The sequence below is a fragment of the Takifugu rubripes genome, chromosome 14 (genome assembly GCF_901000725.2).
Source record: "Takifugu rubripes chromosome 14, fTakRub1.2, whole genome shotgun sequence".
Lineage (NCBI taxonomy): Eukaryota > Metazoa > Chordata > Actinopteri > Tetraodontiformes > Tetraodontidae > Takifugu > Takifugu rubripes.
In genome coordinates, this window is record NC_042298.1 from 8,704,801 (window position 1) to 8,722,099 (window position 17,299).

Sequence of the window (17,299 nt, forward strand, 5' to 3'; positions counted from 1 at the left end):
TCGTTATTAAATTTGAAACGGCCATTGTTACACCATTTTTAGGTGTAGCAATAACCTTGTGATGCTCTCTCAAAAGAATATTTAATAAAAGTTCCAAAAAATTGTTATTGTTTAATAGGTACTAATGTAAATATTATATTTTTTTACATACACAATGGTTTGAAGGATAAAAGCCCAACATTTTAGGTAACTCAATCATGTTTAGCTTTACATGTTAACAAAACAGAGGAAACAAAAATCTAAAACAAGATCAGTCCCATCAATCCCCAAACTCTTAAGTCATCCTAGACGTACCTGTCATACATCGACACGTTGCTGTTGTCGAACCATACCAATCTTAGTCTCAATCTTGTTGATCTTTCAGACGGGAAGGAAGGACAGGAGCGACGCTCTCAACACTGCCATTGATAGGATGACCAAGAAGACAAGAGACCTTCGCAGACAGGTCTGGTTATATCTCATTATTCATTATCTTTTGTACATCTGTTTGTGGAAGAAGAGGCTATATTGTCCAGTAAGTTGTAACAGCATTAATTGAGTTTATTTTAGTGCCGTGTTACAACAGAAGCCACTGCGGACCATCTTCTTATCTGTTGTTGTCAAGAAACACATTCCAACAAGATCCCAATGATATTTGTTCCTGACAATATTTTAAATTCTAAATCTTACTCCATAGCTGCGTAAAGCTGTGATGGACCACGTTTCTGACTCTTTCCTGGAGACCAACGTTCCCCTCCTGGTCCTAATCGAAGCTGCAAAAAATGGCAATGAGAAAGAGGTCAAGGAATATGCCCAGGTGTTCCGTGAACATGCCAACAAGCTGATTGAGGTAAATCAGTTGTTTTATGATGTCACACCATGCAGATTTGTGTACTTCATTCTGTTGTTTATCTCACTTTCTACTCTCATGGACTGCTTAACACTTTCTTCCACATCTTTCCGCACAAGGTCAGTTGCTTAGCTCTCAAATGTATTAATGGATATAAATTGGGGAGTGCGGTTCTTGAGATTCAAGTCATTTCCTCTGGAAAATATTATTGGTTGTTAATCTGTACGGTAATCTAATTATGAATTGCTGATGAACAATTAATTTTACGGTCATGGTTGATATTTCCATGCATGGAGATTTAGTGTAGTTTTTCCACAATTAATTGGGTAGATGGATAAACAACAAAGATCAGCAATGCACAAGGACAGAAAAGAGTTTTTAAAAAAAAAATCAATTTTCTGTTGATTCTCAACTGAGGAATTCTTTTAACAGTCCTCTGCTTTCTAGATATTCTGTTTCAACATTAATACCAGGGAACCAACAGATATTACTCATATATGAATCCCTTGCATATGTTTTTGTGATTACGGTAGACTACAAAATGTGTCTTTGTTAGATGTAAAGATATTCACAGTAATCGACAGAAAGCTGATTTGTTCAGTAAAAGATGCTCCTGAACCTTTGGCAGTTGGAAGAAGAACCTTTTCAACCCACCACTCCAGTTTCCATGAGATTTACACAATGAAGAAAAATATGCCTTTTAGATGTCAGAACTGTTAGAATAATCTAGCAGCCTTGCAATATGTCTACTGAGAATACACATTGAATCATCAGATGCAGTTTCATTTACATTTAAAGACATATTTGCAACTAGGTTTTCTCTTTTTAAACAGCACTGACCCTTGTGCATTTTTAGTTTCTGGGTTACTGATATTTTATAATTTCCAAATCTTTATATATAATTGTTGTTGAGGTTTGTTCTGTGAGATATGCATGCAATGGAGAACTACAATTTCTATATTTAAAAATGCATTGTTCCTCTCGCAAAGCATTTTCATCATTCCTGGCTGAGTCTTAAAATGGTAAAATAAGATTTTTCTTTTCAGGTGGCCAACCTGGCATGTTCAATCTCCAACAATGAAGAGGGAGTGAAACTAGTTCGAATGGCAGCATCTCAGCTGGAAAGCCTTTGCCCTCAGGTACCCAACTATTGTCAAATTCCACCCAGCACACATATCGTACAGCTCACATTGACCTTATATAGGGACTCATATGGGGTCACCTACTAATTTAATACATCGAAGTTTCCATTTGAAGCTCCAACTTGGCTGCACCATATCAGCCAATATTTTAAGATAACACTAATTATTAAAATAACTTCCCATTAAACTCAAGTAGAGTTAATGTATCACCTGTATTGTACTATATCTTGTTTTCCATTAGCAAATTCCCATGCTCATCTAAGCCTGTACCTAGCTCTGGTTGTTATTCTATAGAACCAGATGACTCTTGTCCATCATAAGTTCTGATATGCGTATATGCAATATTGTTCAAAAATAAAAACCAAGTCTTGAAGCAAACTGTTGTGTCAAGGATGATCATGAATGAAATGGCTTACTGCTACAGTCTCAGCTTTGGGGTAGGAGGGTGGGGGCGGAATTGCTGTAATGGAGCTTTAATGGCTGTTACTGGGTGATTACAGGTGATTAATGCAGCTCTAGCTCTTGCTGCCAAGCCTAACAGTAAGGTGGCCCAGGACAATATGGATTTATTCAAGGAACAGTGGGAGAAGCAAGTCCGCGTCCTCACCGATGCAGTTGATGATATTACTTCAATCGATGACTTCCTTTCTGTGTCCGGTAAGTTTTTGTTAAAATAGTATATCAGCCCAAAGTCTATACAGTATATTGAACATTGTTGGAATTTTAACGATTATCTGCCTTAAGAACTTTTCATGCAGTCTTGCATTGATGACAGTAGTGCTTCAGAATGGAATCTGTATCGTCAGCCCTTTCTGGTGAAAGATATTCTTTTTCACCTTGACTTGGAAAAGTCGAGAATTTTCAGAAGCACTTTGTCTGATATGGTAATGCTGACATGCACTAAAGTGTGCAAATGGTTTCTCAGATACCCCGTTAAACAGTCAACTTTAAGTAGTAACCTAAGAGCCTTTAATCTGAAAGTAGGAAGATACACAAACTTACACTTTTCAATTATTATCAAGTTATCAGTTTGACGCAACAATCTCAAACAAGCCTGTTTTGTGCCAGTGGTGTGATGGAAACCTGCCGAACCTGGCTTCAGCTGGGTGGTCATCTACTTAGGGAGGAGGGAGACAAATCCTCTTACACACAGATTACACAATGTTGTGGTTTTAGAAAAAAAAAAAAACCCTCTGCGCCTTATTTTTATTGAACACAAAATAGCACCAAGGTGTCATAATGCCATCCCACAGTGAACATTGAAACCAAAACGGTCAAAACAAATAATAATCCCATAATTAAAGGGGTGTGAAAACAGCACTTCAGCAGGGGATTTTGGCATAAGATTGATGTGCACTATATGGACCATGTGACATCTAGCCAGCATACCATTCCAGATTGGTAGTACACCATGTCATCCTTTGCGTAGTTGTCATTTCAGAGCTGTTGCTAGTCTCCAGTGTTTCAGGCAGGACAATAAACAATGTAGAACAGCAGGCTGAGTTCTGCTACTGTTAACTTAGCAATCACCTTATAATAATGGCTGATCTCATTTTAAGTCCTGTTTTAGGATTACAAATGTAATTTCAACAAATACATATTTTTTAATTTTTTTGCAGAAAATCATATCCTGGAGGACGTGAATAAATGCGTCATCGCTCTGCAGGAAAAGGATGTTGATGGCTTGGATCGCACTGCTGGGGCTATTCGAGGCCGTGCTGCCAGAGTTGTTCATGTGGTTACTTCTGAAATGGACAACTATGAACCTGGTGTCTACACAGAAAAGGTTTTGGAAGCCACCAAACTACTGACAGACACAGGTACTGCACAAAAGGAGAAATGTTCTCTTTAGAAATACATTTATTTGCCAACTGATCAGGGAGTTCACATTTAAAAACAATAGGGCCTATGGTTGATAATCATATATTCAAATAATTATTTTGCAAAATATGTTAAGGATATATGTATAAAGAAAATAATGTTGGAACTATAATTGTGCCACTCATATAGACCAAAACAATTAGCTGCTGTAGCTGTTGTCACAGACAATGCTGCTCTGTAACATCACATTCAGTTTGAAAGAACGGTTACAAATACAGTAATATTATACACCTACTCATCTACATACACAGAGCATGTATTTAGTATTCTTAGTGTGCACCTTACTGAAAGTATAGCATTAAGACATGCAACATACAGATTAGAGCCTAGGAGAAGTCCTGCTGCTCTTCTTTCCCCGTCTACATCTTGGCACTCATGCCTGTGTATTATAACATGTATATTAATAGCACCTAGTTTCAATTATTTGCTCACGGCTCATGCTTCCATGGTATAATGCCTGTAAAGCGCCACAAAAACGTTTAAATGGGTAATAAAATGCCATCACACACAACTGCCAGAATGGAATAAAGCTAATTTAAGTAGGTACCATTGAGTGTTCACAACATGTTCTCACACATGAGGATATTGGCTGAAAATCAGGACAAGCTTAATTATTGAAGCACATATATATGGCACAGTGGTGTGTGTTTTAGTGATGACATCAGAGACAAATGGGTGTTGTGGATATTATTGGTGCTGAGAGTTATACAAAAACTACCAAGCACGCCTGTCAGCTATGGCGCGTGCCCACTGGGGCAGCTTTGTGTAGAATTCTATTTGAGATGCTTTGGCCAAATCCCAGGATTTACTCGCTGTATGCCTCGTTTCTCATTTTGCACAGAAGACAGTAAATCTTAAGTAGGCCAACGGTACAAAATTCCTTCTCATGGACGTATGTAATGATGCTTTAATCTACAAACAAATCATTCAGATGTAGCTACCTTTAACTGCATATAGGGGAATTTGATTTCAGTATTGTCTCTCTTGTGTTCCTTGATGTGTGTCTTGGATAAGGAAAATGCAAAAAATTGGTTATTTATCAGCCGGAATGCCATTGTTGCTCATGCATAATAAAATTATTGTTAAAATATGTTCTAATGCAAATTGAAAAAAACAAGGCTGATAGCCAAGATGGGGATAAAGGACACAAACCGTAGTCTGCGAAATACATGCTGCATGAGGGAAAAGATGAAGGAACCTAAATCGAATTACAACAAACTATTTTCAACCAATAAATTGTAGCTCGCGTTGATATAATTTGTGCTGATTTCACTATACATTGTGCATGTCTGGACTTTTATCATTTGGATTTATCACATTAATGCTGTCATTAATATATATATTCTCTTTCGTCATTGAATTTTCTTTTTCAGTCATGCCACGCTTCACAGAACAAATTGAATCTGCCGTTGAGGCCTTGAGCGCTAACCCATCTCAGCCTGTGGATGAGAATGAGTTCATTGATGCCTCCCGTCTGGTCTATGATGGTATTCGTGACATCCGCAAAGCTGTCCTCATGATCCGTGTAAGTTGCATGACACTGAGGGAAAATGGTGTGGTCTGCCAGGTTAAAATATCAAATTCATTTTACAGATCATAGAAGTGTGATATGAGCCTTTTACTGCAGGAGTCACCTGCAGATTTTTACACCACTGGTTTTTGGACCATTTGATTTTTGAACCGAAGACCTTGCTTTTTATGTGAGGCAACATCCCATAGCACACGTTACTATTGTTACAGCTGAGCAGCTGGACCTAAGTTCCAAAGGTTCGACACTGTTTGGTTCAGTGCAGTAGCATTAGTACCAAAGTTAGCAGGACTGTAATGTTCCTGAAATGTTTCTGTTTCTGAAATTGGTAAAAACTGTTAATGCAGTTGTGGATGACCAGGCAACCTTTGTTAAAATCTTGTGGGTATATTTTTAGTTTCTATTTATTAAAAAGAAAAAGGTCTCACTTTATTAATAATTTACCCACGCACAAAAACTAAATGAGACGGAGCCCTTTATATGGTATTTGCATTGCTGTTAGCAATTGCTTTCGAATGGGGTTTTTAATTAGCTTTCTTGAGTTGGACTACAAGCCAGTGAACTACATTCTATTTTCATCTGCCCCAGCTCCCCTCTTGTTATCCTGATTGATTAAGCTGTTAACATTAGGGCCTCTGAGGCAGACTGAACTCTACCTGGTGGGATGAAGTGTGTGGGCGTGCATGTGTGTTAATGTAACAAAGGATTTATGAGAAATCTGGCCCTACTTATAATTAATCCGTTAAGATTCATTTTGACAGTCTTAACCGTATGCAGGTGATAGTGGTGGGACTCTGTCTGCATCCATTATCTTAAAAGAACAATTATGTAGCTCCCATCAGGTTTACTGAGATTAGGTGATCAGGTGTTCCAGGCAGAAGTTATTTGTCCAGTTATTGACCAGATATCTTTTCCATATAGGTGCGTAATTTCCAAAATGGTAAGATATATATTGCTTGTATGCATACATATTTTGAATTAAACATTGCAGTGGTGTTGGTGTAGACCTTCATCGTGAATGTTTGATTGCAGATTACCTCTTTTTTCAGTGACTCAGAAGTATGTGGGCAGTTGACTGGCAGGCAGCCCTCTTTATTTCAAGACACATCTAGAGTTGATTATTCATAATTTGAGTTTTACAGGTGGCAGGTATTTTAACTTGAGCTATTCTAGAGACACAGGTAGACTGGCCATGCATAAACTAGAACATGCACATGTGTTTGAAGGGTTTCTAACCTTCATATGTGGTGTAGAGACAGTCAGTGTTTGGTATTTCATGGACCAGATACTTTGATTTTATGACAGACTGTACAAACCAAAGAGGACATTTGGACATTTCACATTTTATTCTTTCACATTTACAAAACTTGCATTTAAAAAGCCGGTTACTTTTATTTCTTTGCAGTAGTGTTCCATTGGTGTAAAGTTATCATTTGTTGGCCTCCTTTATTCACTAGTTATCAGCTGCACAGGCCACATCAGGCAATGTCTCTGCCCCACTGAACAGTATTGTCTGGGCTGAAAGAGACTCCTGCAGCTTTGTATCTGAAATCATACCCATTTTCCCCAGAGAACAAGAGTGTCTCTACATTCCACAAAACAGTGTAGGGTGGTTTAGTTTTATTTTTATTTTTTTAGAGGTTCCAAATGCATTACTGATTTGAGGTTAAAACAGCTGTTTGACCAAAAATACAGTGGATAGGACGATAATGGACCTCCACCTGTCCATAGTCTGCACTAACTACATCAAGATCAAATAGATATTCCCGTCAGTTGTTTTGTCCTTAGAAGAGACTTTTTAACCTCTGATGGAATACTTGTAGTTTTGTTTTGCATTCAGAACCTGGGAATAGGTGGAAGATCAGTAGCAACACTGAACAATGTATGCCTCGGCGACACACACACACACACACACACACACACACACACGCACACACACACACACACACACCACACCTCTTTGGGCCCATTGGCTCTTATGATGGATCCTCATTCCCTTTATGTCTTCCTTTCCTTATCCCTGTTTTTCTCCCCTTTGTCCCCAGACACCAGAAGAGTTGGATGACTCTGACTTTGAGACTGAAGACTTTGATGTTCGCAGCAGAACCAGTGTGCAGACAGAGGATGACCAGCTCATTGCTGGCCAGAGTGCACGGGTAAGTTGTCCAGTCCATGCTTTCTTCTGGAAAAATCTCTGCAGCTATGAAAGACCTTAGCTGCAACAGGAGTAATCCCTGTGCCTTTAAAAATCCCTGTGCCTTATAAATAACAAAAAAAACGATGCATGTGTGTGTACATGTACTTTGAGGCCTAATTTAGTAGTAATGAATGATCAGTGACGTTTAATTTTCTGCTTTAGAGTGTCTGCCCAAATTTGCAAGTTGTGATCAGCTGTTTTAAAACTATTATTTAACAAGCATCCTAAACTGGATGGATAAAAATGACACTCACAGCAACTTCAATGCTCATTAATTGACACTCTTTCATAACTGGATTTATGCAGCCCACTAAGGTGGCCAGAGATTTTTGTGAGGTTCCACACAAGAACAGTACACTTTAAAGAAAAGCCTAACTGACTTGGTGAAATGTGTAAATTTATTCTGGTTATATTTAATGAACTCTTCTGTAAGATAAGCGTCCTCATCATTCAGCCATTTTTGAATCTACGACATTCAAGAATGTAATGAGAGAAAGTAGCAGTGAAGCTGTACAACCCTAAAATGATTTTTGACTATATTCATCAGTTTCTTGTACATTTAGAATTTTGATATTGTGATTTCATCATAAAGGAGTAATTATTTTTTTAAGGTGAATAAGACTTTTCTTGAAAGGTGCTTAACTTATGTCCACCTTTAATAAATAACAGTAATTTAAATTAAAATGAGGGCTTGTTCTGATTAAGGTATGTTGATGTGTACCTGTACAAACCTCTGCTTTCAATAATTGCTCCTCCAGGCCATCATGGCCCAGTTGCCCCAGGAGCAGAAGGCCAAGATTGCAGAACAGGTGGCTAGCTTTCAGGAGGAGAAGAGCAAGCTGGATGCTGAAGTGTCCAAATGGGATGACAGTGGCAATGACATCATCGTGTTGGCGAAGCAGATGTGCATGATTATGATGGAGATGACGGACTTCACCAGGTGAGTTTATCTTTTACCAGCCCCTTTTTGTCTGCAAAGCAATCCATGGCAATCCTCAGCCGACTCTCAACTTAAAAGTTTTCAGATTTACATTTTCATTCCGCCAATCTAATTTTAGTAGCGCTCTCTTCAGTTTTAGAGCTAATCTGTATGTATATGTTGTCTTATCTTAATTTGAATATTGTAATAGTTCAAGCAAATTATCTTCAAGTAAGGAGACATGTTTAAGTTAAGCCAATGCAATTATCCAATAAGCTTACATTTGTTTCACTACATTTTCTCCGTATCTGCACATTACTCTTCACCCAGTTTAACACTACTCTTCATGCATGGATGCTCTTAATTTTCCTTGAGCTGCACTGTAGGTAGTTTTTTCCCCATGATTATTTTCTTTAATCTTCGTATTTCACATCCATATGCAGTGAGTCTTATCTCCTCCTCACGGGCACATGAGTTTGGTGTGACTATAAGCCTTAAATTGGACAGTCTAAGGAGAGCTGCTCCAAGTTCCCCATATTCACTAATGTCAATAGTTTATTAAAACAATGGTACCAGTCACCAGCATCATCATATATGCTGATAACGTGAGATGGCTGCATTAAGTGACATTGTGAAAGTTACCCATTCTGTGTAATAAACCCACCATGAAGGTACATGCATAGAGAAATGTTCCACGATAAATCTGAACTATTATAATTAATGAACAAATGCGAGGAAAAAAAACATTTTTGTCGACTGGAATATTGTCAGGAAATGATCAAGATATGCCGTACCATTTTGCGTGAACTTATAGTGTCTGGTACCACTGTTCCTTTACGTACAAATTGCAGTGTTACCTTAATGGCTAGTTTCCTGTTAAGTAGCGTTTTGTTTGATGTACACTTTCTTATACTTGGTCAAGCATCCTTCTTTGTTCAGCAGTTTTCTTTCCTCTTTGTATTTTACAAAGTACCTTATCCTCAATTCACATACGGTAGCTTTGAAAAGCTTTCTCCTTTTTAAGAGCATACAGTATACCTGACACAAAATATTCCAAGTTAACTGCATATTTTGCACTTGATAATGGGCAGTGGTTTGTTGTGGCAACATCAATTATAATGTCAATTATTTCATTGTAATTCATAAATATAATTACGATTAGACAATATTTCTCAGTTGGCGTCACAACTTGTGACTGCAACATTTGGAGTGACTTCTATGTGAACCTGACTATTTATGTATATGGGTTTGGGCTTTTTATATTTTTAGGTGAATTACTCAGAGGACCTTGTGTACTTGAGTCACATCCTCTATCTCATGTCATAGTGCTTCTCTGTATTCCAAACTGGGCAAAGATGTGACCCCTTGGAAAAGAAAACATATACTGTATTAAGAAAGGCTTCCTTGTACATAAATAACCAGAATACAAAATCCAAACTATCAAACACCATATTCTCAGCCCTTAACAATGCAATCTTACCTCTTTGTCTGTTAGAAGTAACATTTAACAATTGGCTGATGTAATATTTTGGCAATTTGGAAAAAGTGTGTCAGTGAATGAATCCACAGGGACGGGACAGATGTCAAATATGACACAAATGTAGATAATAGAAAAATGCTCAATCACTTTCAAATTAGGAGGGGAATTAATTACAATTTACATCAACTTGTGCTCTGTTATGTGTCAAAATGACAGATGAACTTTTGATTTTCGTCTCAAACTAATCAATTTCATCTGCGGCGGTAAATGAGCAAATAACGCCACAACTGTGATGGACAGTTTAGCCAAGACTAAATGAGGGGTCATTTTTGAAATATATGTCCTTTCAATGACTTAAAAAAGTTACCAAAAAAGATTCTTCTAAGTTTTTTTGCTGTAGTACTGCTGAGATTATAAGCTGCTGCCACTGAACTTATCTTACCCCCCGAGACTGAACACATATCCTTCTGCTCAGTGATGTTTGTCAGCTTAGATATATATCTCAATATTGTGCCTTGACTCTTGTATGGAGCAGTAGCACACGCAAGGTCGGTCGCTGGGTACTTCAGCCTGTTCTAAAATGATTGCCCCCTTAACCTTGAGCTGACAAGAATCACTGTCAAGGTTAATGCTGCATGAGGTAATTGTTGTGGACCTCTCTCCTAAAAAAACTGCAGGCTTCAAGAAACCTTCTTGTTGATTCTTGCTTTGCTTATGGCTATATGGTAGATCTCATGAATAAATCATGTGAGCATGGAATCATGCAACATATTTTGGAGCCACCTATTTTTAGAGTGTTCTGTGCTGTGGAGTTCCCACCCCAGAGTGGCCTACACCCATGTGGAGGCATCTAGCTGTCACCAGTCCTGACACCTCTAGTAGCCCAACATATTAGTTTCCTGATCTGTCTTCATTATCCTCTTTTGCTTTTTTTAAATAATAGTGAGAAAACAAAGTATTTAGGCTTTTCATTCAAGGGCTAAAGAAAATTAGGTTCTTAGCAACATTTTTAAAATATGCCCTTTCCAAGACTCTGCTATAGATATCCTCAGCTGAATGAGAGAAAGGGTTGGATACATGAGCAGAGGGAAGAGAAAGCAACAACAAAAAAACCACAACACAAAATTCCATCTGTTCTGGGTTGGATGGCTCATTTTTTTTAGCCTAGAGAGTTTAGCTTTGAATCCAATTTGTGTCTTTTGCCAACTGTGTCCCAGAGTCCCTTGTGGGGTTATGGGAAAAAAAAAAGCTGCAAATGGCTGACAAACACAGTGTGTTAAGGCTGGGCAAAACTGACACGTCCCATGTTGGTATGAGCGTCATTTGGATAAAGGGAGGTCAAATCTGACGTTAATATTCAACAGCGATTGGGATATTCTTAGACATAAAATGGATTAAAATCAGGTGGTTTGGTGCACTTGTGACACGCATTAGTCCAAATGTTTATGTATCATGTTTGCATCTCAGGAGCTGTGACGATGATGTGTTTTTATCCTGTCGGATCAGTTGTGTCCACTGTGTAAAGGCAGTAAGAACACATATGTTGCCTGGGCCACATTTGAATTTCTGCCTAAAGAGTTTACATAATCATCCCATTTAATATTACTTTGGACACCCAAAAGATGTTGAGACACATTGATATTTTGATGTCCACATTTACACATTACACACATCAAACTAGTTACAGCACTTAATAAAACTAACAACAATAGTAACAATAATAATTCTGTCTATATTTATTAACACCTGTCAAAAATGGTGGAATATGGATCTCTGTTGTTGCCTCCAGAATAGATAAAATAGCTTTGAAACCCTTCTTTAGACCTGCCCTATAACATATCTTAGAAATCCTCTACATCCAAGAAAATGCCGTACAAGCATCTTTACACATAAAGGACAACAAATTACCAAGTGCTAATGGCAGTGGCCACAGAAGACGTGAAGATACATGATGAGCTGCTTGTTGGCGGTCAGGACTTGGGTTTCTGTAAAGCGCCTGGAGACGATTTTGATTGTAACAGACGCGATATAAATATAGATGAAACGAAACGAGGTAAACAGACTAAAAATATCCCGGACTTGCCTGTAAATGAGTAAGAATCCAGGATATCTATTATCAGGGTACGGTTTCCACATTCTCTTTAACAAGCATAGTACAACATTTCTTATTCATATCAGCATGTTGAACATATTTTTATTGTATATTTTTTGATATATTGAGCAAGGCAGGACTAGATCAGAATTTCTGGCTGATACTTCTGCTCTGTTTTCTTCAGGGGTAAAGGGCCACTAAAGAATACATCTGATGTCATCAGTGCTGCCAAGAAGATTGCAGAGGCAGGCTCGAGGATGGATAAGCTTGGCCGCACCATCGCAGACAATGTAAGTGGCTTATATAACTTGATGTAGGCTTTCATTTTTGACCATTCTATCTTCGCCTCTGCTAATGTTCATTTAAAGCATGGGAGCACACAGAAGTGCAAATATTTTTTGTCTTAAAATAATTTTAAACCGTGGTGCGCTCGTAGAATTTTCACCATTTACAACCAGTTTATTTACAGGCCGGGTTTTTCTTCAACCATGGGCCGTTTGACTCGCACAAACCCAGGAAAAACAAAATCAAAACTTAAATCAAAGTTTAAGCACCCCTCCACTGTCTCTTTGAAATATGACTCTGAACATCACAAGACTCCACATAGGAGCAGTGTTTTCTTTAGGGATAGTTTGTGCTCGCCTTGAAGCAAAATCTTAGAGAAACATTTAATACAAGAAGTTCTTTCAACAAAAATTCCTCAGTTCTGTCACATTTTGGGAACATGAACAGGAAAGCATTAGGAGTTATCTGTAATTTGCCCAAGTCGTGCACTCTCAACTGGTTAGGTGCTGACAGAGGGATAGTTTGGCAGAATTGGACACCGTAATCCTAGTTTGCAGTTTGAAAATGGTGATTCTGGAGTTCTTTCTTCATTACATGCTATCAGACAGAATGCATAATGTGTTCAAATGCAACACCAAGCTGGTAATTCTAATAATTTCAGTGTATTTTACTAGCTGTGGCTGACCAGATAGTAATCAAAGGTATATTTATTTCTCATAAAAAATAGTGACAAAAATCACTTTCTTGACTTGTTGATGCAAAAATGAAACATTCAGTCATCTTTTTATCTAACCATTCATTTCCAATCATTTGATTCTTGGTGGTTTTCCCAACTGTGTCTAATCTAGTACCATGAACATATTAAAACAAGCGTCCAATTATCTACAGCATCCTAACTTTGAAAAAGATGCATCGCTTCTGACTGCAATATGAATATTTTTGGTCGCGAAAATATGGTGGAGCTGAGTGCTTTTTAAAAAACAGACTCATTTGTGGTTAAATTTGATAGGATGTTTTCTGCTGAGCATTTTATGCTTTCTTCTGACTACGGCATGGGAACAGCAAAGCCGCTCCTAGATGAGATGATTCAAATTAAATATTTCAAATCTCAGGAATACACATTTGAATATTAAGTGGTGGTCATTACACAGTTGGTATGTTTCTATGTTGTGCAGTATAAGCATATTTAAGTTTTACATACATAAGCAAGGCGTTAATAATTTAAGAACTGCATACACAATTTCTAAGCCGCTTTTATTTCATTTTTCTTATGTGCGCCGAGTTGTTAATGCCCCCAGGGGTCTTTATAAAGTACAATTATTTACAGTCACATGCCTATCATACATTAAGGCTTATACAATGTGACATAACTACAATGAAATCAATGCGAATGTGGAATAAATGGTTCCGAAAATGGATTTTTTTTTTTTATGGCTCACTTCTGCTTTTGAAGATGTGTCTTCCTTATAATAAAGCAGTGGTGTTCCCCCAAGAAAACAAATGGGCATCTGTGCAGGTGTGCGGGCATGTGTGTGCGTGTTGGTATTGACATAAGCACATCTGGCCACTGCACCGCCCCACATCTGCAGATGTTAGAATGCAATGTCTGCTTTATTTTCTCGCTCTAACCTTCAAAAGTGTCTAATTTCTATATATTTGCATATACTATTATGGTGGTTTTAGGGGCTGGAACACTGAAAATATGACTACTGAGATTTAGCTGTCCTTTGTCGGAGGACCACGCAGTGACCAGGACTCTAGACCAGCCAAGGCCACCACAGCACAGCAGCGGGGGGTTCCAGGGATGGTGTAGAAATTCAATCATAAAAGTGCAATAATTAGAAGTGTAATGGCCAACTAGCAATTATTTGTAAGATTTTTGTCCATGCAGGCAGTTTATATGAAGGGGCTGTTTTCAGAAGAAGCAGATTATGTCACAGGCCGACTTGAGTCATTAACATAACATGTTGGAATAGGATATGGATTGAACAGCCATTAAGATGCCCACATACTGAGTGGTTGACTCACTCACTCATTAACGTAGGCATATTAATCACGTGTGGCCTGTGCCTGTGGCGCGAAGGTCTGTGAGGGTTTATTCCTCACATACAACACATTGGCAGATGGTCCAAGACTGGTGGCACGGCATTCAATCCCACATTTTCCTTTGCAGTCTTCAGTTTACGTGTGTATTAACACACACCGGGTGTGTTGAAGCGAGAGGAGCCAGGCGGATGTGGTCTAATCCCGGGCTTGTGTATAGTTAAATATCTGTAATAGAACCTTATTAAATTTTAAAAGAGTGGTGCAGAGATGAGCTGCAGGATTTAGGTCAGTGTCGTCCAAAGGTCTGCACTGCAGTTTATTAAGAATTTATGACCCTTCTCTGCAGGGCACCTTCTACAATTTTGATCAGAGCAGACTGGTAAACAAATGCTATGTAATTGAGGTTTATAACACGAATGTGTCCAGCAGAACTATCTGCTTCTAGACCAGCCCGCGAACACTTGAATGTTCACACAAACATGTACATAAACCGAGTCTGCGTGTCTCGTGCAAGCTTTATTCTCATGATGTATACTGACATGTAGGGATGTTCTTTCCCGCAATTTGCATTCAATCAGTGCAGCTTTATGATGATCCATGGCTTCTGTTGCTGGTCACATTTTAATCCCAGCTCCGGCCCTTGAGGTTTTACAGCACACGTGGTTGTAAATTACCCGCTGCCACCGAGGAGGAGAATCTGAATCGATCAGAGAAGCCAGAATTCCTCTGCTCTGAGGTTCAAGGGTCAGCTCAGAGCCAACCGGAGTTCAAGAAAGTGAAATTCTCTTAATTTACTTGCTGAGAAAATCCCTCACTTCCCAGATATTTGTTCTAAAATCTGTGGACATATAATCATTCAACACTGTAAAAAAAAAAAAGGGGGTTGCCCTCGAAGGTGCCTCAGAAATGTGATCATGAATCAAGTGGTCACTCTGCGAGAACTGTAGAGATTCAGTGTGCAGATGTGAGAACGTTCCAGGAGGTCAGCCATCACTGCGGCACTCCTCCCGTCTGAACTTTACTATTCCTGTGGCCAGGTGGGAAAATATACGGCCTGTTTCTGACTGTAAGTGTGGAGCCGCTGAGACTGATCTGGAGAGCTGCGAATCAGAAACGTATAGGTTTTGTCCCCTGTTAAACATCAAGACATGTATAATGGCCCTTTAACCTCTCGTCTTTATTAGTGGAAAAACGACAGTTGCCTCTTATCTGGCAACTCGAACACAATAAATGTCATTGAAACTGGAATTGACCGAAAAGCAGAATATCGGAAAACCCCTTCAGTCCTTTTGGCGAGACACAAGCAGTTTGCTCGCAGCAGCACGTCAGATCGCTGCCGTGTCAGTGAATATGGGAAATTGGCACTTCCTGTGGGTAATGCGTCCTGAAAGGTCAGAGCGGGATGGTGGCAGAGGCATCATGGCTCAGTATCTGCTCTGTGTAATGGGATTCAGCAGAACTGTGTGGCATTTCCAATAATGGGGCCTGACCTTCTCCATCATTTAAATCATAGACATCATCTCCACCTTACGTAGTGACATCCTGTTTTTTAACGTCACCTCTGTCAAAATGTCATCATTAAACAAACAAGTTGGTGTACACAAACCACAATTTAACTTCTCATCTTAAACTCCTTAAAAACCGGTGAACCACTTTGTCATGTAAAACCAAACGCGCTGGATTTGTCCCGGTTGTCAGCTGCTGATGATCAGGCCTAATACTGTTTAATTACCAGATGTTATTAACAGCTCCCACTCTGATCAGTTGAAATAAAAAGTAAGTTGTTCCAAATTAAGATTCTTCTGTCTCTTAGCATAAACGATATAGGTGAAAGGTTTCCTGCTTCTAAAAACCTTTTGGTTTTGGCTGCTGCTCAGAGAGGCGCTCAGTGCACAGAGCCACCTTTTACCCTGCTGTAGGGGATTTCAACTCCTCAATGGCTTGGTTTTTAACAAACATCCCCCTACTTTCACTGCTAAAACAGTCTGGATTTTTCTTAATGTTTATATATAGAAAGAGAGGGCCCGGAGGCTTGTTTTTCCCCGTTCGTATCCAGGCCGCCAGCGCCAGCCGTTGAATAGATATACCCTGATTCTATAAATAATTCAGAGATTATTGGTCTTTGAAAAGCCGTCTCTTGGCTTTACATCTGGAAATGTCGGTAAAGGGGCTAAAGCAGTACCTTCAATCATTAATCAGTTGGTACACATTGAGATTTCCAAGACATTAGCGAAGCAACCTAAAGTATTCTTGTCTCTTTTCTCTGCAATTATTCACATGTCACAGTCGGAGCATCCCTTTAGACTTCCCTGAGTGCCAAGTGAAACCAGCAGCTGAGTTAAGTGTGAGCACAAGTGATGCTTTCACTGTCCTCTGCTCTGGGCCGTAGGAATACTTCCCCCCTTCCCTCATTAGCATGGCTGCAGCATTGTCTCATCCCAGCCCCTGCCATAATGTGTCTGTAGAAACACACTCCTTCCCTCTTAGCAGCTCCCAGCTACGGCTGAATCCTTCTGTTGGTATCCCCGTTTTCCCAGTTGGATTTCTCCCCTTTGTTTACTCCTCCATACTGTTCCCCCTCTGGCTCCCTCTTCGTTTTCACCATCTTCTTTTCTTAAACTTCTCTCCTTTTCTTCACCTCCTCAGCCATGTATTAGGTCCTGCTGCGTGGGGATCGGCCCCTGCAGCGCTCATCCCCCCCCCGTCTCCTCCTGCATACTTTTAGTTAATGGAGTGTCAAATCCCATATTTCTTCTTTCCTTTGCCAATCTCTGCTTTAATCAGCAGAAGGTGGTGGCAGTGGTAGAACATTATTAACATTGTCAACTTCCATTTATTGAAATTACAGGTGTATTTAGATCCTTTCTTCTGTGTTTAAAAACCCTTGATTGTTTCCTTTG

The 17,299-nt window shown here is 39.1% G+C and overlaps 1 protein-coding gene across 1 annotated transcript in view; it reads left to right on the forward strand.

The window, feature by feature from the left end:
• The window catches only part of ctnna1 (catenin (cadherin-associated protein), alpha 1), a 37,986-nt gene that overhangs the window by 17,834 nt on the left and 2,853 nt on the right, over window positions 1-17,299 (forward strand). The window contains exons 8-16 of the mRNA XM_003970515.3: window positions 365-445; window positions 677-829; window positions 1,876-1,968; window positions 2,472-2,628; window positions 3,591-3,791; window positions 5,226-5,377; window positions 7,426-7,536; window positions 8,336-8,517; window positions 12,253-12,358. Coding sequence (XP_003970564.1) covers window positions 365-445; window positions 677-829; window positions 1,876-1,968; window positions 2,472-2,628; window positions 3,591-3,791; window positions 5,226-5,377; window positions 7,426-7,536; window positions 8,336-8,517; window positions 12,253-12,358 — 1,236 coding nt within the window. The remainder of the gene's footprint in view (window positions 1-364; window positions 446-676; window positions 830-1,875; window positions 1,969-2,471; window positions 2,629-3,590; window positions 3,792-5,225; window positions 5,378-7,425; window positions 7,537-8,335; window positions 8,518-12,252; window positions 12,359-17,299) is intronic.